The 24512-nt window shown below is 44.5% G+C and overlaps 1 protein-coding gene across 2 annotated transcripts in view; it reads right to left on the bottom strand.

The window, feature by feature from the left end:
* Positions 1 to 2908: 2908 nt before the first annotated feature.
* LOC142587100 (uncharacterized) overlaps positions 2909 to 24512 on the bottom strand; it is a 64666-nt gene continuing 43062 nt past the window's right edge. The window contains exons 5-6 of one of the 2 annotated variants that reach the window (XM_075697987.1): positions 15860 to 15961; positions 2909 to 3093 (exon numbers count right to left, since the gene is read on the bottom strand). In XM_075697987.1, the coding sequence (XP_075554102.1) occupies positions 3050 to 3093; positions 15860 to 15961 (146 nt within the window). In that variant the 3' untranslated portion in view covers positions 2909 to 3049. The remainder of the gene's footprint in view (positions 3094 to 15859; positions 15962 to 24512) is intronic. The other variant, XM_075697988.1, reaches the window with a different exon arrangement.

The raw sequence follows: 24512 nt of genomic DNA, 5'->3' as shown, positions 1-24512 counted from the left end.
TTATATTCTGCACATTTCTCTATCACCTTATTGATATTGCGAATATGGCCTATTGTTGAGGGGCCTTTACGGAATCCTGCCTGGCCCTTTGGTTCTTTGGTCTAAGTTGTTCCTGATTCTATTTGCGATTACCTTAGTAGATACTTTGTAGGCAACGGACAGTAAGCTGATCAATGTATAATTTTTCATGTCTTTGCATCCCCTTTCTTATGGATTAGGACTATATTAGCCTTCTTCGAAGATTCCGGTAAGCTCGAGGTCATGAGGCATTGCGCATACAGGGTTGCCAGTTTTCCTAGAACAATCTGTCCCCCATTCCTTCAACAAATTTGCTGTTACTTGATCCTCCCTAGATGCGTTCCCCCTTTACATAGCTCCAAAGGCTTTCTTTACTTCTTCCGGCATTACTTGTGGGATTTCGAATTCCTCTAGACTATTATCTCCTTGTTTATCATCGTGGGGGCCACTGTACTGTATAAATCTCTATAGAACTCTCCAGCCACTTGAATGATCTCATCCATACTAATAATGATATTGCCGGCTTTCTCTCTTAATGCATACGTCTGTTTCTTGCTTAATTCTAGTTTCTTCGTCACTGCTTTTACGCTTCCTCCGTTCCTTAGAACATGTTCAATTCTATCCATATTATACTTGCTTATGTCGAGCTGTCTTACGCTTGCTGATTAACTTAGAAAGTTCTGCCAGTTCTTTTCCAGCTTTAGGGTTAGAGGCTTTCATACAGTGGCGTTTCTTCATAAGATATTTTGTCCCCTGCGATAGCTTACTGGTAGTGTCTAACGGAGTTGCCACCGACTTCTATGGCACACTTCTTAAAGGGACAATAAAGCGAAACAATAAATCCGTTTAGACTAATGAAGCATTGTTTGAGAACACTGCAGGCAGTCATTAATAATGATGAAGATTTGGGATTTTTATGGCGCAGCAGCCGTGCAGACTATAATGCGCCAAGTGTCATTAAATAAATTAGTTTGATTATTAGATGAAAAAATGAAGGTCCAAGTATCAGTATTTGAATTTCGCGCCGAAACCCCAGCGCCGGTGTGTCAGCGTGACGTCAGGGATTCCAAAGTACGTTTTGGCATTTGGGCCGCGTTGGCTAAATAAAGCTTCCCGAAACTTGCCATGTTTAATATTGAGTCCCATTAGAATACAATGTATTCAATCTGTACCGCTATATGTAATTAGTAGGCCCTAGAAGATGCCATCAAAATGCAAGAGGTCACAGCCCCCAGGTGCGGCAACTTTAGTAGGCGTCGCCACCCGTATTTCGTTCTTGCGCTTTTTCTGGCTTACCAAACGTCTAATTGTTTTAAGGGCGGTGTTTTTGGTGTTGTAGAACGGTAATTTACTGATGCAGAAGAAATCATTTTTTTCACTTTTGTGTCCTTTTAATGATGCCCATAAGATTGTTGCTCATTGCTTCAACACTAAGGTCCTCTTCCGGAGTTAAACCCGAATACCTGTTCTGTAGCTTGATCCGGAATCCCTCTATTTGCACTCTTACCACGAACTCCTTCATCGGCTTCTTATGTACCAGTTTCTTCCGTTCGCTCCTCAAGTCTAGGCTAATTCCAGTTCTTACTGTCCTATGGTCACTGCTGCGCACGTCCAGATCTTGTATGATGCCAGGGTTAGCGCAGAGTATAAAGTCTATTTCATATCTAGTATCGCCATTCAGGCTCATCCACGTCCAGTTTCCGCTATCCCGCTTGCGGAAGAAGGTATTTATTATCCGCATGTTATTCGGTTCTGCAAGCTCTACTGATAACTATCCCCTGCTATTCCTTGAGCCTATACCATATTCCCCACTGACTTGTCTCAAGCCTGCTTCTTGCCTATCCTGGCACTAAAGTCCTCCATCAGTATTGTGTATTTTGTTTTAACTTTACCCATCGCCGATTCCACGTCTTCATAGAAGATTTCGACATCCTGGTCATCATAACTAGATGTAGGGGCGTAGACCTATACAACCGTCAATTTGTACCTGTTATTAGGTTTCACAACAAGACCTGCTGCCCTCTTGTAATTGCTATAGAATTCCTATATGTTACCAGCTATGTCCTCATTAATCAGGAATCCGACTCGTAGTTCTCCTCTCTCCGCTAAGCCCCGGCAGCACAGGACGTGCCCGATTTTTAGGACTGTATTTGCTTCGTTTGTCCTCCTAACTTCAGGCATTAGTTACAAGTATGGATACACTCCAATCTATCCTGCTTGACTGAGTTCCAGAAGACCGATAGCTTGAGTTTGCAATGTGACTACCAGGAACAGTCCGTGCCACCCGGATCGCGTGAGTCATTGTGAAGGTGGGAGATTTATATATATTATATATATATATATATATATATATATATATATATATATATATATATATATATATAGAGAGAGAGAGAGAGAGAGAGAGAGAGATAGTGAAGGGGACTTGAAGGTACCCATACAATGGTGTAAATACACTTTGTATGCTGATCACGCATTTGTATCTACGCATTTGTAGTTGTGAGCTCTGTTCTTTGTCACGAAAACATGACTACCTAGGTGATACCTGGTAGTCATGTTTTCATCATCGCTTTGCTCAGATTGAAGCATATGCTTTATTTCTGCATGACTTTTCCCGATACTTCGCTGGCTTTAATTATTTGCTGTAAAAAGAAACAGGCAATCTAGAAACGCCGCCACTTTAATGCATTTACCCAATGACTTCTTTGATATTGGAACAAGAAATAAAACCGGCCATGCCTTTTCTTTATGCCCTAATACCTCAGGGGCAACCAAAATACTAGTGCTTATTCAAGAAGCCTCCAAACAACATGGGTATATCACTGGTTGGCTTACAATAATGGGTTCAGTAATAAATATATCAAGTAATGATAGCTGCAACATCGCCTGTGTTGGAAATCTTTCTGTTTAATACTGTTGTTATTTACAAAAGAAATTGTCCCAAAGCAGCTGCGAAGTGTTCTCCATAATAATATATAATGTCAAGGAGAGTCCTCTTCAATGACTTCTAAATTGCGAGTGATAGAGCGCGTTATCCTGATGTCCGTAGGTTTCCAAGAATTCCTTTGTTTTCGCCTGAAATAAAAAAAGCACATTCAACAAAATGAAAAAGAAAGAACAATGGGCTGTTTATAATGGTATAATATTTCAGTATATTACATTTAAAAATGATAGTGTTCCTCGGAAATAATAATAACTCGTACACCACGGTTTTTTCTTTAAATCCTGCTGCTCAAGTGCGGTGTTTGTAAAATGCGCTTCATTTTTTGGTTCTTTGCCATCATGTTACAAAATTTCTCGCATATTTGCATTATGTGTGATTTGAAATTACCGCCTTGACATATTTCTAGCAGCACTTTTTGACAGTTTAGAAGCTCTCTCCAGTTGAATATTTAGGTAGCTCGTTCATACCAATTTAATGATTATTATGATTTTCTTCTTATAGAAAACAATGATATCCTGTGCATGTCTGGCTCGGCATGTATCAATACATTTACTACATGCATTTCGAGCTGTGGCCGTGCATCTTATGTCACATATCAAAGTGAGATTGTAAAGAGGGTTAACAAGGAATTGTGGTGGACGCGCGCTTTGGCATGAAGTTTTGATGTAGTGGCTGGGGTTGGAACTGTGATATTCACGTCAGCTTTTACAGTGTGCTCTTCGAATTGAGAGTGCATTGTAGCATATCAATGTTTATTTTTACTTCAATTTACTGTAATTATACGTCGCTGGAATACATGTACTGAAGTGTCAGTGCGGAGCACTATATTGAAAGCCGTAAGCAAAAGAAATAAAGAGAATAGCTGTAGCACAATAGCGCAACATAAAAGCTTGCAGCGACGTGGACTAGCAGCAATGCCTGCTGTGATTGTCACTTTTGAAACGAATGCCAAGCTAGTATTCACCTGGGTGCATCGCAATGATCAGCTTGTGGCGCTGGCCCATTCTCACCGCGAGGTGCTTCTGTTCTTCAATGTCAGCTTATTGGTGCGCATGCGGTATAGTGCAGCGAGTTTTTAACGACTGATGAGCAGTCTCTGTAGATTCGCGAACTCCATGCGGTCGAAGCCGTCATCACGCGCATTAGATGTCATGGTTGCCTGCTTATCGTGACGGTATCCAACTGCAACATTGCCTAAAAGAGACTGGATCCACACGGGAACTTGCATCACTACCAGCATCAATGCGAATCTATTAAAGAAATTTTGCTCACCATTTTGTGAAATAGCATGTCGTTGGTAAATGTAATTTACCAGTTTCAGACAATCGAATAACAGATACATCAAAGAAAATAAAGATGTATAACTGAGTTCTGACCAGCCTTGGGGTATACTACGTGTAATATTGATAATTCAAAGCTTCACTCAAACGTAGCAGGCTTTCCCGCTCTGCACTCAAGTGAGCTAATGCCTCGAATTTGTCACTGTCAGCTTCAGTGCCGAATAAGGTGCGGCAGAATGACGTTAGCTTTTATCGCCGCAGCCGTTGACAATGGTAACGTTGAGCTGGTGTCGCGCACGTGAGGGACAAAAATTACCTATCTGCAGTTAAAAGAATTGTGCATACCATCCGTTGGCTATAGGAATGTCATATAGGGGAGAAAATTTTCATTACTGGTTTTTCATCATTACGCTTCATTGTAATTTCACGGCTTCGAGATATGTTGTGTTCTACTTACATATGAAGTCAAGAATGCCGTCAGCATATGGATTTCACTGCCCCATTAAAATATTTGCGGAACACGCCTTAACAAATTCGCTGTATAATATACTTTCTCAGATGTAAGCCTGACTGAGCACCTCATGCATGATGGACAGCGAAGCTGTATAAAGAAGTTCTGATACCCTTCGGAAATTCAACTTGGTTATTTGCCAGCATTAGAAGTCTACGAGTTATTTTCAGAACGCTTCTTTAAAAATATCGTGATACATTTCCTGTACCTGACTCTCTTGATATGTTTTAAAATACCCGAGCTTTGTACAGATACCTGACTTGTTCATTTAAGCATCATAAACAAGAACCCATTCGTCACCAATATCTTCCTCAACGTTCGACATGATTTTGTAAATGGACGTCGTTGTAGAGGGTGCACATAAGTTTCACAATTGTCTATAAAAATACTAGAATAGAAAACAGCGACCGCATACCTGATTAAATAATATTGCAGCCTAGGTGACTATTTTTAACCGTCCCGCTTTAAAAGGGATCCCAATAAATCGTCGTAGTCATCACCAGCATCATCAAAGATGAGTCTCACCATCACTTTTGTATAGGAATTATAGCTGAATAAAAATACTTTTTGAACACTTCATTTATAAACACGGCTTCGTGCTGCCAGCTGCACAGATGCAGGTTAGATCAATTTCCCCTAACGAGCAAAATGCATCGATGTAGTGATAGAAGTGAGATCCAGAGAGATCCAGGTTCTGCTGCTGCTGCTCCGGGCCTCTGCGTTTCCATGTAATATCTATGCATCATTTGCAGCGAAGCTGTGTATGCCTAGGCTAAAGATTCGCGGTCCGACCCCAGATACCCCCTTAAGAGGAAGCTTTATCTCAGCCCCAACTATGACGCGGCCTATTCGAATACATCTAAAACGCAAAACCGTTTTTCTGAGATAACCCCTGCACCGATTTCAATCAAATTTGTTGCATTTGAGAGATAGAGTTAAATTGTAGTGGCTGTTGGAAGCAGAATTTAGATTTATGCGGTGAATTTTGTGTCAATAATTTTCAAATATTGGGAAGCTTTAAAAAAAGAAGCATAAAGGTTAAAAATTCATATCTCTGCATCAAGAACCGATATCGCGGTTCTGTGAACGGCATCCATTAGATCAGTGAAAGCGGACAAATGCGATTTGTCATTTTACAACTTACGTGAATTTTTTTACATTGTTTACAAGGGTTCTGCAAAAGCTGTTTTTCCATGTTACTAAATTTTGAGATTGAATGCCTTCTTCACTTTCTTCCTCAATACCTACTATGTAAGAGCGTCACTCTAAATGCCTGCGAGTAACTTATAAGCTTTATTCCGAAGAATTATTCGTCTTAATAGTCGATGCCGATGGCATACCGCCCCCATCAGACATGTTTGCTGCGAACTAAAGTTTGCAATCTCTGACTAGCTTGGAGTTCGACCGCATGGAGTTCGATGCTTATTGTTATTGAACCCTTCATGCGTATACTTTCGACCGTTACTCCACCTATCTGACTCTTCCTGAATAAGAGCAATGCTTACGGATGGGGGTGCGGCTCAAGCGACAGTGTTTGAATTGTTTAATGAATGATAACGCAAAACCTCTTTCTTGGAGGTATATTCTAGGCCTCACAACAATTTGATGTAGGGCCGCAAGCTCGTAGGACCTTGGCGTCGTACTTCTGAAACAATAGTCACTTGGCGAAATATAACCAGTTGATTTTGCACCAAGCGCTATTACTGCGAAGAGTGCAAATACAGCCAGATTGAAATGAAAACTTAGGCTTCAGCATGGGGAGTCCCGCCATACGGCTTTTGTGGGCTCTCCAATTTTATAGTCAGACGGATCACCAGCCATCTGTCAAGCTACTACCTTCGGTCAGACTCGACTTCATACCCCAGAATGTGCCACATTTTAAGATTCCACTCTTTCCTGGCTAATTGATTCCGCGTCATGTACACAACAGGCATTCTTAGCTGCCACTGATACTCTTCTTAATGATCCTCAACTTTCACTTCCCATTTTAGCCGAAAGCATGGAGTTATTTGTTCCAGACATACTCGCGCCCACACTCTTTACCTTTTGAATACGCCTTGATAACATCCGGGCCAAACACATATTTGACAAAGAGTGTGCTACACCGAAGGAAAAAATGCACACGACGCTGGCCTAGATGTGTTCGGCTACCCTTCAACATAAGGCAGTACGGTGACTATCGGCGTAACTTCTCCATCTGTGAACTCTTGGCTTCAAGAACGAGCGATTTGCAATACCAGGCGTTTGCGTAAGAACACATTCGGCTTGCATCAAGGTGGTCATCAAGGCATCAAGCAATGTTTGATTTTGGCAAGAAGCCATTGACTAACTAAATCAAGACTGCTAAGGAAACTTTTTTTTCATATGCTACCTCAAGCGTCTGGCAAGCATAGCCTGTGGTGTGAAGGGAGACTTCTTGACCACCTTGCGAAGTAGTGGCAGTATAATTGTTTTATAGTTATGGGAATGACTGTTTACTTGTGGCGAACTACCGCGCTAGCAGACAGTATGTTTTCTACAATCCGCATCTGCAGAAGCTGTCGTTGTTGGAGTATAACATTTTCGATAGACACAGCATTATTGATGTTATGATTAGAAACAAAAAGTTGTAGCTTGCCTGCACACAATTTCTCAACATTCCTTATGCATATGGCTTCCGGCACAACACATGTACATTGAAAGCCGCGATCTACGAAAACGCAACATACGGTCCGCACCATGAGTGGCATGTTCATGTAAGCCAAAAGTATCTTCTTGGCATTATTTGCTAAGTGCAAAACTCGAGGCTTTAGTGACTACAGTTTAGGTGAGCTTCTCATGGATCGTTCCCTTCGAAGGCAAATGCCCGTTTATGCAATGACTCTGAACCCGCCCAGTCATAGCCCCACGACGACCGGGGACAAACCACAATGACCTTGTCAGAAAAGAAGCTAGAAGGAGGACCAAATCTCGAAAAGTATTTGCGTACCAAGCACTGTCCTAAAGTTATGAGTACTGCCCAAAGGTCACGTGCCTATGTATTTTAGGCATGCGATGACGTCCTTGTAAAAAAATTGTCGGCATTCTGATCTCAAGTGGCACATCCCCGTCAACATGACTTACTCCAAGGTCCGCCTCTTTGCACAGACCACACAATACACACTCTCCAATGAAACAATGAACATAGCCGGCTGCTTAATAAGAAGTTCGTTCCGGATCTTCTCCATTTGCATGTGATGAACCCTTCTGTGGTGCACACAACTAAGATGCGTACACTAGCCACTCAACAGACAGTCGATGAAATGAAAGCGTGTGACTTTCTGGATATGCACGTTGTGCAATATTTTCTTTATAAGGTTGTCTGAAAACATTCCACTGACAACCGTGCTAACTTTTTTACTAACCTGCACATGATGCTGCTCATAGTGTGCGCCTACAACCGAAATCGCAGCTACAACTTCGTGCTACGGAAGGGGGATGTAGAGGGCTCACGAAAGTTATATAAAGAAGTGGCAACCTTCTAGTTATAGAGCCACATGGGGTGAATAAAGAGGGAATGTGGAGCACTGTGCTTGGTAGTAGTGTCTCGTGCCTCTAGCAGCATATGGGCCTGTTTGATCGCTTTTCCCAAGCCTCCAGAACGTCTCGACAATGGTGACTTATGGCATACTGTATTTATAAAGTATGCCTATTTTGGGCTTTGGTGGCATAGGTCCCAATGCCTTTTTTGCCGGTTCTTTGGGATGCCGTTGATGGCAGACTGTTGTCCCTCGTTTGCGGTACACGAAATATCAGGCGCGTCCCTTGACGCTAAGCCCAACACCAAGGAGAGGCCAATGCCCTGCTTACGGAACCCTGATCGTTAGCCAACACGAACTCTGAAGTGTTGTTATGGCGCTCAAATAATTAAACGGAATCTTTGAAGATACCTACCAAAATTTTAACCTCAGGATAGGGTTATCCGAGGTTCAATGCATAAGTATTGCAATATAAAGTACAATTTTCGTAACATTTTCTCGAATGTGATAAGCATTTACATGAGAAAAACATTCTTGCACACATGCTGTAGATGCTAAATTGCCTAATTGCGTCTCAAGATAAATTATGATCTTGCTGTACCCAGGTGTCTAACATATAAAGTTATTTTCTTTTTCGAAGCTTTAAGTGCAGTGAAAATTTTTATTACATGCATATGACCATACATATATATATATATATATATATATATATATATATATATATATATATATATATATATATATATATATATATATAAGCCAGAAAGCCCTACTGTAGTTTTGTTCATAAACGTTTAGGCAATCAAACTCTTTCAACCAATGTGTGGTTCTTCAAACTTCCTTTTTGTAATCATAATCCAGGCAAACGTCCCCGCTGATAGTATGAGGCTGGTAAAATAAACCACAGAAGTCTCACCTCAGCTCAATGTAATATCTCTAAGTTAGTAAAACATATGATGACAGATATATATGTTTTAACGCGGACAAAACATATCATTACGTTGTTGACACTCGTGGTTAATGAAATTCTTTGCTGTTTGCGTTTCTGACTGTCACATACCTCTTACAAATATTAGAAAATATATTATGTTTAATTTAACCTGAAAGGGTACGGTTCGTTTACATGTGCGAAAGGGGTTCGAAAATTAGGACACATTAAAGTTGGTCGTATTTTCGTTTCGCAAATATTTAGCTCCTTCATAGAGACACAATACAAGTTCTTAGTACTGTGCAATACATTAGCCAAAGAAGCACACCAGGTATAAGACAGTCCTTGCTTAAGGAATATATTGTTAAAATAAGTGATATACCAAACCCAGATTTAATATTCCTATTTCATAATGCCGGTAAGACCACGTATAGTATTAGGTAAGATAACGGGCGAGTACTAAAGACATTTTTGAGAATATTGGGGGAAATCTTCGGGGCAATCTATTGAAATTTATTGGGTATTCTTTTGTAATACTGAAGGCGAAGTTCCTTCATCCCTTCCTCTCTGGATGTTTTTCATACATTCGGCCACGACAATTTCTGGTAGGTGTAATTAATCGCCAAGCTAGTTTTTGTATCGCCATACCATAATCTTTTTGACAGTATCGCTTCTCAGTTACCTCAGGTCTGACGAATGCGAATTGTTAATCTGCCTTTAGATATCTGCCAGAGTGCGCATTTCGGCACGCAAAAAATATGCCAGTTTCACCTGAAGAGCGAAGTATTGATATCGATGGCAAATTTTTAGTTCAGCTTTCAGCCTTCAGACAAAAGCTCCGGCTACTCGCAGATGTGACATAATGGTGCGACGCCGCATGCAAGCCAACTGCTGTTGGGCAGAATACAGTGCCGTCGCACCTACCGGATGCGTCATAAGGCTGGTGTGGTGAGTAGCGTCGCCAGTGGTGCTCCATGCACCTAACATCTGTAGTCCATGAGGCGACACTATCGGGCAACCGTCGGCGTTAGTCAACGCCAACTGAAGTACTGATATTGATAGCTTGTGGTTTACTGGTTGATAAGATGAATATAGTCAAAGAAGCTCTGTTGAAATGCTAGTGTGTTTATAGGCTGAGTGTGGACCAGATGGATAAAAGCAATGGAAATCGCTAAGGCCCTCTGGTTTGCGCCACGACGCCGATTGACCGAAATGTTGACAATTTGCTGCTTTTGCCGCCAAACGTACACCGCGTCTCTTAATGGCATCTAAGCCTCCACTCGCTAGGCACAAAAGCAGAGTCAAAGTGGAAGAAGGCTGTGATGTGATATAGTTGCTATCACAGTAAAACTTTTTACATGAACTTCGCATCTACTGGAACGCGCAAGAGCAATTATTTCTCATATCGCATCGGGCAACAAGAAGCGCTGTTTCCTTACTAGGCCTAAATTGCGCTAGAGCGATCTCCGGCATAACAACGGCATAGGCAAATTTGAGAGTGGCGAATAGAGCACTTGTTACTGAGCTTCGTGTTTATCTAAAAGGACGGTTGACAACTGAAATTGGACGTAGCATCCTTTATCTCACATGATAGCCTTATCTATTTCATGTATGTGGCAAATTGCTCTTTCCTGGATCTTGCACAATGTATCATTTGTATTATTAAGAAAAACAACGATAACTTTATTCTCGCAGTGGCAGATTGTGGATATACTTACTTAACAGATAGCTTGGTCGATGATGCGAATCGGAGTCTTTAAGATAAAAAAATGCCTAATTTGTTTGAACTAGATATAGTGCATGTATTCAATGAATATTTTATTTTTTATAAGCTAACAGTTTCCATTTCAGCCAGCTTATGTGACAGACCCTGTCCGCACAGTCGTCTGCGCTAATTAAATTCATTTTCATGCATTAGAGTTTTCCGAAATTTCAGAAACAGTCTGATGTTTGCCATTTAACAAAACAAATGGTCTGGATGCAATCGAAATTATGTTTGCAAAGTATTATTATTATATATTCCAGGCATACATACACTTCCAGAATCTGTTTTCTCGCTCGTAGTATGTGTGAGTATCCCTGATTTCTCTAAAACCATTAAAGCCATACCAGTACATAAGTACGGGGACCGTTCCTATGCCATCTAGCTACCGTTCAATATGTTAATTTGCGCAGTAAATTTTTGACAAAATTCTTTGCTAATAGATAAAATGCTATATTTCTTGTAGGCGTTCATTTACTTTCCAGGAAAAGACCACTATATATAGCAGCAGTTCATGTATAGGCCCTTCTTGGCCTATACAACGCATCATGGCGTGACGGCCTGGTCCCTACAACGTGGAAATCCAGTCGGCTTGTTCCACTCCTCAAGGCTGGCAAATCCCAGTTGGAATTGTCATCTTACCGTGCAATAGCACTGGCCAGCTGTGTCGGCAAGGTAATGGAGAGAATGATCCTTACACGGCTAGAATGGTACTTGGAATTTTACAACCTCTATGCAGAGGTAATGGTTGGTTTTCGACGTGGCCGCTCGTCAATCGATTGCGTTATCGACTTGGTAACATACGTACAAGACCAGACCAGAAAAATCTGAAACGAATCACTGCGGCCCTATTCCTTGATGTTAAAAGTGCGTACGACAATGTAGATCATTATGCAATTCTGGACGACTTAGAAGCTGTGGGGATTGGTGCACGCACTTTTCGCTGGATATGCAACTATTTGAATGGAAGACCTTTCTTTATTTTGACTGAAAACGGATCAACGCCATCTAGCTATACCAGTCCGGGTGTACCGCGAGGCGGAGCACTCAGCCCTACCCTTTTCAACCTGGTGCTCGTTGGCCTCGCTGATTCGTTACCGCAAACCGTTCAGCTCTCCGTATATGCAGGCGACATTTGCATGTGGGCTTCAGGCGTGACACGTGTACAAGTCCGCGCATGACTTCAGAAAGTCTCAACGGCTGTGTGAACATACCTAAGAAGACAAGGCCTGGGGCTTTCCGCTGACTAATGTGCGCTCATTGCTTTTACTCGCAAAGTGATGGCCCCGTACTCTTTGCGGATTAATGACCAAATTATCCGATATAGACGAACGCACCGATTTCTTGGCGTCATTATTGATAGAGACTTGTCTTGGAGCCCTCACATCTCGTACATGACAAAGCGTTTGGCCGCCATTGTGAACCTTCTTGCGTTTCTCGGCGGAAAGTCCTTGGGCGCAACAGTACCGTCAACGTTGCAACTATATAAAGCACTGTTTTAGGCTTCCTGCGGTATCCAGCTTACCTGTACTAGAAAATACTTGCACTACGAATATTCGCAAACTTCAGAGCATGGAAGCTCAAGCACTCAGGACTTGTCTCGGTCTTCCCAAGACTACGTCATCGATTGCGACAGTGGCCATAGCCAGAGACGCTCCTTTAACAGTCTACATTGATACAGATGTCCTGAGAGCGCACATCTCACACCTGAATCGGATTCCCTCACACCATCTTGCTTGCTTGCCAGCAAAAAGGCCACTTTCATCTTTTGCCAAAACTATTGTAAGACAAAAGTCCTACTTGCCATCAGAATTTACGCCCGCTAGACGATTGTCAGATCAATTGTGGTGTCTGCACCGGCCGCAAGTGCAACTGACAATTCCAGGAATCAGAAAGAAAGCTGGAGCGCCATTGCATGTTTTGAAACAAGCAACTTTGGAGCACATTCACAACGTGCACAGATTCCGGCAACATGTATACAGAGATGGTTGAGTAAAACTCAACAGCTCTGCTGCTGCAGTCATCATCCCGGCACAATCTGGGGAAATCAAATTAAGAACTTCATGTGTGACCACATCGAGGGTGCAGAACTCGCGGTGCTCCGTGCTGCACTTGATTTCATTAAACAGAAGCCACCGCAACAATGGACAGTCTTTAGTGACTCAGTGCATACGAAGCACTATGCGCCACGGACCCAATGAACAACTGGCCTCAGATATTTGGCACATATATCACCAAAACCATGACAAGGGACAAAATCTTTCAGTGGCTTCCAGGACATTGTAACACCAGCGGGAATGACCACGACGACGAAGCCGCCCGATCTGCACATGAAAGTGGTCAACGAGTCTTTATTCCGCTTTTGCGAACAGACGCTGCGGCTGAGCTGCGATTGATGTCCCGTGAGTGTACTTTGCCTCTGTGCGACTAAGAATGTTTTCACCATGTGTCAGTTGCGTTCGTTGTATCCGGACATACGAATGCACCTCCCGCCTGGATTACCACGACCTGAACAGACCATGCTCTACCGTCTGTAGCTAGGCGTTGCCTTTAGAAACTCATATGCTTTCCTCATAGGAAAGGCCAACAGCCCCACGTGCGACACATGTAACATCGACGAGACGCTCGCACACATTATCTGTGTCTGCCCGCGATACAGTGCTGAGAGACAAGTGATGTGTAGAGTACTGGAACAGTTGGACAATTGTCCACTTTCAGAACTAAAAGCTTTAGGCCAATGCTCTGAAAGAACATCTGCGTTGAAGGCCTTACTCCCGCTATTAGGATTCTTGCGGTCCACGGGGCTTCACGACAGACTCTAAGAATGCCGCCCCCTACCACTCTGTAGTGTACGCGCTATGTTAGTGCTTGTCTCCCTTTCTTTCTATCTCCCCCTTCCACTCTGTTTCTCTTTTTATCCTCCCTAAACCCTTCCGCCTGCGCAGGGTAGCCAACCGGAACTACCTCTGGTTAACCTCCCTGCCTTTGTCTGCATTATTTTCTCTCTCTCTCTCTACAAAAATAACTTCATGAATGGTGATGGATATTTCCTGTAGTTTTGCTTGTGACCCAGATAGTATATACAACTGGCTACTGCACCTGAATCCCCGCGGTTGTACAAAATGAAATCAAAAAGCTGTTTCATACGATTTGCATTTACGTCCTTGTGATTGAGTTTCAGAGGTACGGGTTTAGACGCAATTCTTCTGACATATTTAAAAGTTACCTCTCTAACAGACGGCAATGTGGTGCACCAAAGTTTAACTTTCTCAGCAAAAAGCATGCTAACAGATGTACCACGGAGCTTTGTTCGATGTTCTGCGCTTTTAACCTTGCATGGAGATGATTTCTAATCTATTTTTATATGCTTTAAAGTTCGAGTAATAACGCAAGGGCACCAAAGGGTACCGAAGACAGAAAAGAGAACCCTCTGGTGTCCTTGCACTACTAATCGAAGTTTAAAGCAGTTTCACCGACAATGTACAATTAGTAATTTTGATTATCCAGGCGGTACCTTGAATTCTTATATTAACTGATCTGCTAACGTTAAAGTATCTACGATAAGGCGGCAAGTAGGCTCCCTAGTTTGTTACGAGCACCTAATATATGCCCCAAGTTTAGCGTGCGGGGACTATTATTTTTCTTTATTAACACCCATCTAGTGTATTTCACAGATATTTCAGGAGGCGCCTGTCCTACATGTACAAACCGACTTAGCTGAATTCAATATCGCGGCTTATAACGGTCTCTAAGCTAACGGATGAGAATGCACATCTCTTTCAACCTTCGTGATATTATGTTTCAAAAAGCAAATATATACAGGGTCCCCTGGACCATATTTCAAGTTTCAGCTACGAACGAAACATTTCTCTTAGGCTTATTTACCTCATCTGCACAGAATAGAGGAGTCAACACTAATCATCACTCTAACTTCTCTGCTTGAATTATGTGTTAATGGAACGAGCTCACTCAAATAATTCAGGGCACTACTTTGAAATTGTAATAAATATTGACACCTGCACTTCTTTATCCTTGTCGGGCGGCCACGTCTCACCGCCCAACAAATGTTATCGCACAGCGCAGGACGCGCCTGCATGTAAAAGAGGTTTCTGGAGTATTATCGATGGTTCCGTCCACTGTCTTTCACCGCAACTTGTGTAATCTGATTGCATGTATGCGCGACGCGAATAGCGTAGAACATTGTGGAAGGCACGCGGGTCCCAGGGGTTACTCTGGAACATTCGACGACTGATCTATAAAAGCCCACGCGCTTGACCCGCTGATCATATTTTTGACGATCGCCGACCGTGTTCGCCGCTATCGTTATGCTATAAGTGTAGCCTTTTTTTATGAGCACGGGTTCGCCCAAAAAATATAGTTTTGTCTTTCACAGTATTGCTACTGTTTTCTTCAACGTCACCACCACGCGCCAATATATAATTAAACCTAATCGCTTTTCACAGTGCTAAACCACTTTTATAATTCAACTGTTACAGTTAGGCACAACATTTCCGTCTATATGTTAATATTTCTGAAAATTCCTATGCCCCGTATGTTATGTTGCTGCAAAAAAGTACGTTTTGTTGAAGGGACCCGACACTCGCAGCGACAGCTATAGGGTCTGACCCAATTTAGAGTAGTTACAGCGACCTTTTCAGTGACAATAAATGAATTGTTTACACAACGTAAAAAAAATTGTAGGCAGCTCGTAAACGTCCCTGCATTTTACGCTGGTAAATGCTGTCCTTCTTCATGGAGTGACAGTTTATGCGCCACAATCAAATTTTCTGAAGTAGGCCCTGCTTGATCGAAGCAATATTTAAGCTTACAACTGCGAAATAAGCGTTATTGCGCTGGCGCAGATCCCCATTCATGTTTGAGTAGTGATATCAGCTTGTCGAGAAAATATTGCCACTTACCACAGCTGCAGAAGCACTCAGTGATAGTATCCTTGCAAATGGGGACATCGGGGGTATTACAGAAGTTTTTTAAGGCTTCCTTGCAGTTTTGGTTATGCGGTACTAAAGATATTCATATGAAAACGGAAAAGGAGACAGAGAAAAAAGGTGAGACACCAAACACTCGGTAATCAGTGTGAGGCAAATCGCTCTAGATGCCTGGCCATGCAGCATCTTGTGGAGATGAGCGGAGAATAAATCCTCATCATAACCATCAGCCTGACTATGCCCACTGCAGGGCAAAGCCCTCCCCCATACCTCTCCAACTAACCCGATCATGTACTAATTGTGGCGATGTTGTCCCTCCAGACTTCCTAATCTCATCCGTCCACCTAACTTTCTGCACCCCCCTGCTACGCTACCCTTCTGTTAGAACCCATTCCCTAGGCCTTAAGGACCATGGATTATCTTCCCTCCTCTTTACATGCCCTGCCCATGCCCATTTTTTTTCTTGATTTCAACTAAGATGTCATTTACTCGCGTTTGTTCCCTCACCAAATCTGCTCTTTTCTTATCCCTTAACGTTACACCCATCATTCTTTCCATACCTCATTGCGTTATCCTGAATTGAAGTAGAACCTTTTTCGTAAGCCTCCAGGTTTCTGCCCCATACGCAAGTACAGGTAAGACACAGCTCTTATACATTTTCTCTTGAGGTATGATGACAACCTGCTGTTCATGATGTGAGGATGTCTGCCAGACGCACCCCAGCCCATTCTTATTCTTCTGATTATTATTGTCTCATGATCCGGATCCACTTGACTACATGCCCTAAGTAGATCTCTTCCCTTACCACTTCCAGTACCTCGCAACCTATCGTCAACTGCTGTGCTCTACCGAGACTGTGAAACATTACTTTAGTTTTCTGCAGATTAATTTTTAGACACACCCTTCGGCTTTGCCTCCCCAGATCAGTGAGCATGCATTGCATTTTGTCCCCTGAGTTACTAAGCAAGACAATATCATCAGCGAATCGCAAGTTACTAAGGTATTCTCCATTAACTTTTATCCCCAATTCTTCCCAATCCAAGTCTCTGAATACCACCTGTAAACACGCTGTGAATAGCATTGGAGAGATGGTGTCTCCCTGCCTGACGCCTTTCTTTATTGGGATTTTGTTGCTTTCTTTATGGAGGGAATACAGTGGCTGTGGAACCACTATAGATATCTTTCAGTATTTCTACACACGGCTGGTGTACATCGTGATTACGTAATGCTTGCATGACTGCTCAGCTTTCGACTAAATCAAACGCTTTCTCGTAATCAATGAAAGCTGTATATAAGGGTTGGGCATATGCTGCTCATTATCTCTATCACCTGATTGGGAGTGTGAATATGGTCTATTGGTAAGAAGCCTTTATGGAATCAGACCTGCCCCTTTGGTTGAAATTAGTGTAAGGTGCTCCTGTTCTTATTTGCGATTACCTTAGTAAATATTTTGTAAGCAACGAACAGTAAGCTGATTGGTCTATAATTTTTCAAATCTTTGGCGTCCCGTTTCTTATGGACCAAGATTATGCTGGCATTCTCTCAAGATCCAGGTAACTCGAGGTCATGAGGCATTGCGAACACAGGGTGGCCACTTTTTCTAGACCAATCTGCCCACCATCGTTCAACAAGTATTCTGTGACCTGATCCCCCTCTGCAGCCTTCGCCCTTTGGATAGCTCCCCAAGGCTTTCTTTACTTCTTCAGGCGTTACTAACTGGGTGGTAAATTCCTATAGCATATTCGCTTTTCCGTTATCGTCGTGGGTGCCACTGTTGCTGTATAAATCTCTATAGACCTCCTCAGCCACTTGAACTATCTCACCCGCATTAGTAATGACATTGGCGGCTTTTTTCTCTAAACGCATGCATCTGATTCTTGTATGGGTTTCTTCTGTAGTACTTTTAGGCTTCCACCTATCCTGAGATCATTCTCAATTCTGTACATATTATATTTCCTTCTGTCAGTTTTCTTATGCTTGTTGATTAACTTGTAAAGTTGTTCCAGTTTTGTTGTAGCTGTAGGGCTAGAGGCTTTTACACATTGGCGTTTCTTGATCAGATCTTTCGTTCCCTGCGATAGCTTACCGGTATCCTGTCTAACGGAGTTGACACCGACTTATATTGCACGCTTCTTAATGTTACCCATAAGATTGTCTTTCATTGCTTCAACACTAAGGTCTTCTTTGTGAGTTAAAGCCAAATACCTGTTCTGTAGCTTGATCTGAAATTCCTCTATTTTGCCTCGTACCGCTAACTAATTGATCGGCTTTTATGTACCAGTTTGTTCCTTTCCGCCTCAAGTCTAGGCTAATTCGACATCTTATCATCCCATGGTCACTGCAGCGCACCTTGCCGAGCACATCCACATATTGTATGATGCCTCGGTTAATCCAGAGTATGAAGTCTATTTCATTTCTTGTCTCCCTATTCGGGCTGCTCCACGTCCCCTTTGGTTATCCCGCTTGAGGAAGAAGGTATTCATTATCCACAAATTATTCGTTCTGCAAACTGCAAAGAACTCTCCCCTGTTATTCCTGGAACCTATGCCATATTCCCCACTGACTTGTCTGCAGCCTGCTTCTTGCCTACCGTGGCATTGAAGTCTCCAATCAGTATAGTGTAGTGTATAGTGTATTTTGATTGGCATTGCCGATCGCCGATTTGACGTCTTTATAGAAGTTTTCGACTTCTTGGTCATCATGACTGGATGTACGCGCCTAGATCTGTACGACGTTAAATTTGTACCTCTGATTATGATTCACAAGACCTGCCACCCTCTCGGTATTGCTATAGAATTCTTGCATGTCACCAGCTATATCCCTATTATGCACGAGTCCGACTCCTAGTTCGCATTCTCGCTAAGCCCTGGTAGAACTGGATGGGCCCACTTTTTTGCACTATATATGCTTCATTTGTCCTTACCTCACTGAGCTGTATTATATTCCATTTAATGCCCTCTAATTCCTCCAATAGCACTGCTACACTCGCCTCACTAGGTAACGTTCTAGCGACAAAGGTTGCCAGGTTAAGATTGCAATGGCGGTCTGTCCCGATCCAGACATTCTTAGCGCCCGCTGCTGCGTCACAGGTCTTACCACCGCCATGGTCAGTTGTTTAGCCACCACTGGGGAACCGGGGGGGGGGGGGGTTGATCGTTGTGTTCATATTGCAGGTTGCAGCCAGGTACTGCACCAGGGTGGCCAAGCCTGCTCTGGTGAGGGAGTGCGTTACCGGTTCTGCTCACCCGCATCAGGCCGCACTCCATGCCTGTATATGCAATTTGATCAACACGCGCATTTTTTTTTAATCCGGTCGCAAATTGCACGGCACCTGGATTCGAACCACGGTCCTCTTGCACGCGAGGCGAACGCTCTACCTCTATCCCATAGTTGCTGGTTTCAGTAGCGATGGCGCTTCGGGAGCTTCAGGAGCTTCAGTAGTGGTTATTATAATCATGCAATACCTTCAATTTCATGTATACATCGATCTTATATATCGACGCAAAGAAGCGACTCCGTCAATAATACGACATTATGTAGCTAGATATCTATGTATAAATCTTTGTATCTAACTTTTCCCGCCTACGTGGGTCACTCAGTTTGTGTTAATGTGTATGCCGTTGTTTCTACGGTGAGATTAAGTAATGCATAGAAATCACCATTTCAAAATAAAACTACAGTTTCTTCAGAAGTCATTGACGTCATTGGCGGTGACCACGGGGTGACGCGTGATACGTGGTAATTAGTTGCTCGTTACCAAACATTAAATAATTAGCGTCAAGGATTTTAGTTTCACTAGACTTACTGTATTTGGAAATTGAAGCCAGCTGTTCGTACAAGTCATATCAACTTTTATTGTGAATAAATATTGTCACAGGTATAAAAATATTTACACGATGTAGTTACAGGGTGTATATAATAGGCAGCAGCGGAGGATCCCTAGAGGCTGTTGTCACTTCGTCGTCTTCAAAGTCGACGACCTTGTTCTCTTTTGCCACCGTAACACGTCCCTGGTAGAAAGAGCACCGTCCCGGTGCTTCAGACGGGGCATAGTGAAGGCATAGTAAGGCTTAAGCCGATACACATGTACAACGTCAGGTGATGTAGAACTGGGTGGCCTGACGCAGGTCTCGGGAATTATCTCGTAAGTGACATTGGTCACTTGACGCAGAACACGGTAATGGCCTTTGTAGCACGGAAGGAGTTCCTCGGAGAGCCCCACTCGGCGGCAAGGGGACCAAGGTAGCACGAGGGAGCCTGGTGAAAAATAGGTGTCACGATGGTGGCAACTGTAAGCGTGCCGTTGAGACTCCTGCGATGCCAACAGACGAGTACTGGCAAGCTGGCGCGCATGGCAAGCGTCGGTGATGGCATCGCGGGCATACTCGGACCTCGAATCCTGTGTCAAGGGGAGTGAAGTGTCCAATGGTAATACAGGATCACGACCGAAGAGTAAGTAAAACGGGGAATAACCCAGCAGTATCGTGGCGTGATGAATTATAGGCGAACGTGACATAAGGGAGGGGCACATCCCAGGCCTTGTGGTCGGGTGAAACGTAATTTGATAACATATCAGTAACAGTTTGATTAAGTCACTCAGCAAGGCCGTTGGTCTGGGGATGGTAGGAGGTAGCCAGCTTGTGTTTTGTAGAACATGAGCGTAGGATATCGGCGATGACTTGGGAGAGGAAAGTGTGGCCGCGGTCAGCAAGGAGCTGTTGCGGGGCGCCATGTGCTAAAATATCCCGGAGTAGGAAATCTGTGACGTCGCTTGCGCAGCTCGTGGGATGTGCCCAGGGGATGGCATAGCGCGTCGCGTAATCAGTAGCGACAGCGATCCACCTGTTGCCGGAGCAGGACTCGGGGAAAGGGCCAAGGAAATCCAAACCCACGCGAAAGAATAGCTCAGGTGGAATGTCGATCGACTGTAAGTACCCGGCAGGAAGCATTGCTGGCTTTTTGCGAAGTTGACAGGGCTTGCAATCAGCTACATAGCGCCGTACAGAACGTGCGAGGCCGGTCCAGTAGAAGCCGCGGCGCACGCGGTCGTAAGTGCGAGCAAACCCAAGGTTTCTCGCAGCGTCATGAAGTTCCTGAAGCACGGATGAGCGGAGGTGTTGAGGGGCGACAAGCAGAAAGGCAGGACTATCCGGATGAAACGGCGTCGGTACAATATGCCGTCGTTGATAACGAACCACCGTAACGATGGATCAGTATGAGCAGATTCCATGCGGTCAATGATGGTCCTCAATGTAGCGTCATGGCGTTGCTAGTTGGCCATGTCCATAAGCTGGGAAATGCAAAACACTTGCGGAGGCGTCTATGTCGGCGTTGGCTGGCGTGTGTACAGGGTAACAGGACAAGCAGTCGGCGTCCTTGTGCACGTCACGAGGCCTATACACCACCGAATAGGAATACTCTTGCAGCCGTAAAGCCCATCGCCCAAGCCTCCCTGTGGGATCTTTTAAGGACGGAAGGCAACAGAGAGCGTGGTGATGTGTTACAACGGAAAAAGGCCTGCCGTATAAAAAGGGGTGATATTTCGCCACTGCCTAGACAACTTCCAAATATTCGCGCTCGGTAATAGAGTAGTTCCGCTCCGCAGGTGACAAAAGACGGCTAGCGTACGCGAGGACACGGTCATGGCCGTGTTGAACTTGTGCCAAGACGGCACCGATTCTGTAGCCACTGGCATCAGTGCGCGCCTCTATAGGGGCTGAAGTATCGAAGTGTCCTACAATCGGCGGAGTGGTTAGCATCGTGGTAAGGCGCGAATAGGCAGTGGTCTGAGACGATCCCCATGAAAACGACACACTTGTCTTCAGGAGATCTGTGAGAGGGCATGCTATGGTGGCAAAATTTTTGACAAATCGGCGGAAGTAAGAGCAAAGGCCCACGAAACTGCGGACATCTTTTGCGGAGCGTGCAATAGGGAACTCTTTCACGGCGCGAAGTTTCTCTGGGTCCTGTCGGATGCCAGTCGCATTGACATGTCCGAGAACAGTAATTTCACGATGGCCGAAGTTACATTTCTTGGAGTTGAGCTGTAGACCGGCCATGCGAAAGATGGCAAGTTCAGCTGAACGGCGCTCAAAGTGGGTGCTGAATGAGGGCGACACCGCAATAGCATCATCTGGGTAGCAGAGACAAGTCGACCACTTGAATCTTTGGAGTTATGAGTCCATCATACGCTCAAATGTAGCCGGAGCGTCGCATAGCCCGAACGGCATAACATTGAAGTGGTAAAGACCATCAGGCGTTATAAAGGCGGTCTTTTCACGATCTAGATCATTGACAGCGATTTGCCAATATTCGGACCGTAGGTCAATGGACGAAAAATACAGTGCCCCGTATAGGCAATCGAGGGCGTCATCGATACGAGGTAGTGGGTAGACGTCCTTCGTGATGAGGTTGAGGTGGCGGTAATCAACGCAGAATCTCTATGAGCCATCCTTCTTTTTGACCAGCACGACAGGGGACGCCAAGGGACTTGACGATGGCTCAATGATGCCTTTCGCTAGCATCTTGTCTACTTCCGTTTTGATGACGTGACGCTCCGAAGCTGAAAATCGGTAGGGTCGACGATTAATGGGTGCATTATCGCCTGTATGTATAAGATGTTTGACAAGTGATGCCTGGCCTAAGGATCAGTTGTTCAGGTCGAATATATACTTGTAGGAAAGTAGTAGACTGACCAGCTGTTCAGTCTCCGCAGGAGTGTGATTCCAGGCGATCATTTTCCTAATGCAGTTGTCATTATATTCGGCAGGCCGGAAAGGCTCACAGGAGGTGTCGGCGGCAAAAGCCTCAACACAACTAACTTCTAAAGCAGTAATTGTAGCCAGGGTGACATCTTTAGGTAGAATTTGCTTAGCGAGCCCTAAGTTCACCACAGGGAGGTACGTGCGATTGTCAGTGACCCTCAGTGTTGTATGCGGAACAGCAACGCTGTGAGTGAGAACGAGGGCAGTTATGGGAGCGGAGATGTAATCACCATCGGGAAGTGGCGTAGAAGGCGACATTTCGACGTATGTCAAGACCTGTGGAGGAATGTGAACAAAATCAGTAGGTCTCAGGCGAATTTCCTGTGGTGTTGGAGGAACGTCCAGTAGGGGCAGGCCAAGACGCACAGTACTTGAGGAACAATCGATGAGTGCTGAATGGGCGGAGAGCAAGTCTGGACCTAGGATGAGGTCATGGGGGCATTGGTCAAGCACGGTGATAAGGATGACAGTATGGCCGCCGGAAATGCTCACACATGCAGTAGACCTTCCGACCACGGTCACCGTGCTACCGTCAGCGATTCGTACGAACCGAGTAAAGGGAGGCGTAACAATTTTCTTTCAATGGCGGCGTAGGCGGCTGGTCATAATCGATATGTGCGCTCCGGTATCTATGAGGGCTGTGACGGGTGTGCTATCAACTTGAACGTCAAGAAGGTCACGTCTTGTAAATAGCGTCAAAGGATGATTTTGCGGCGAATCCCACATTGCAGCACCACGTCGAGGTGCCGCATTGCCTAGTTTTCCAGTTTGGACCATCCTGGGTAGGTCGGCAACGGCGAGTGGTGAAGTCGGGGCGTAGGTGGCTGGCGACGGTGGAGCGACGGCGAGCAAGCGTAGCGGCGAGTCGAGGTAGTGGCGTCGGAAGCGTCGTAGAAGCGACGGGGTGTGGAACTTCGGGGTGAACTTGAATTCCTGAAGATGTTTCGATGAGGGGACGGCCAACGGCTGCGTCAGTGATGGGAAACGTTACCGATTCGGCTGCAGCAGAAACAGATTAGCCTGTCCTCAGATGTACGCCATTCCGAGGGATTCCTGTTAGTGTAAGGATAACGGAGACTGTGACGTGGACTACGATAGGACCGAGCCACTGGAGCAGGGCGGCTGTCAGGGTGACTTAGGGAGCAGGCGTCCGGAAGACCGATATTAGAGATTTCCTGGCCAACGACGGACTGGATCAGCGATATCGTCTTAGTAGTGTTGTTCCAAGACGTCTGTTGAGGCGAGGCAGGAAACGCTGCTTCGAGTTTGCGGCGTACAATTCGGGTCGCGTTCTCTCTTGATGGTGGCGAGCTAGATTGGTCGGTGGGGTCGGTACAGGAAGACGCCGCTGCAGTATTTGGAAGCCGTATAAAATGATTGTATATACGGCGACTCTTCGCCTGCTCGAAACGGCGGTATTCCTTCATGATGGCGTCGACAGTCGATAAGTTTCTGAAGACCAGAAAGTTGAATGCGTCGTCCGCAATGCATCTGATAATGTGTCCAACTTTCTCTGCCTCTGGCATGGACGTGTCGATTTTATGACAGAGGGCTAGGACGTCCTGAATGTAGGAGACATGCGACTCGGTTGCAGTTCGGCACGCATGGCGAGTTGTTGCTCGGCAGCTAGTTGTCGACCGGTCGGATTACCAAAAACTTCGGACAGCTTTTTTTTAACAAGTCCCAGCTGATTAATCTTCCTCGTATGTGTAAAACCACGTTCGCAGTGTTCGGTCGAGGTAGAACACGACATTGGCCAACATTATGGTCGGATCCCACCTGCTCACCTTGCTGACAAGCGCATGCATCCTCAACCATTCTTCCACGTCAACACCATCGAGGCAGTGGAACTTTCCGGGGTT

The sequence above is a fragment of the Dermacentor variabilis genome, chromosome 7 (assembly GCF_050947875.1).
Source record: "Dermacentor variabilis isolate Ectoservices chromosome 7, ASM5094787v1, whole genome shotgun sequence".
NCBI lineage: Eukaryota > Metazoa > Arthropoda > Arachnida > Ixodida > Ixodidae > Dermacentor > Dermacentor variabilis.
Note: the sequence above shows the minus strand (reverse complement) of the source record. Positions and strands in the feature narration are given on the sequence as shown.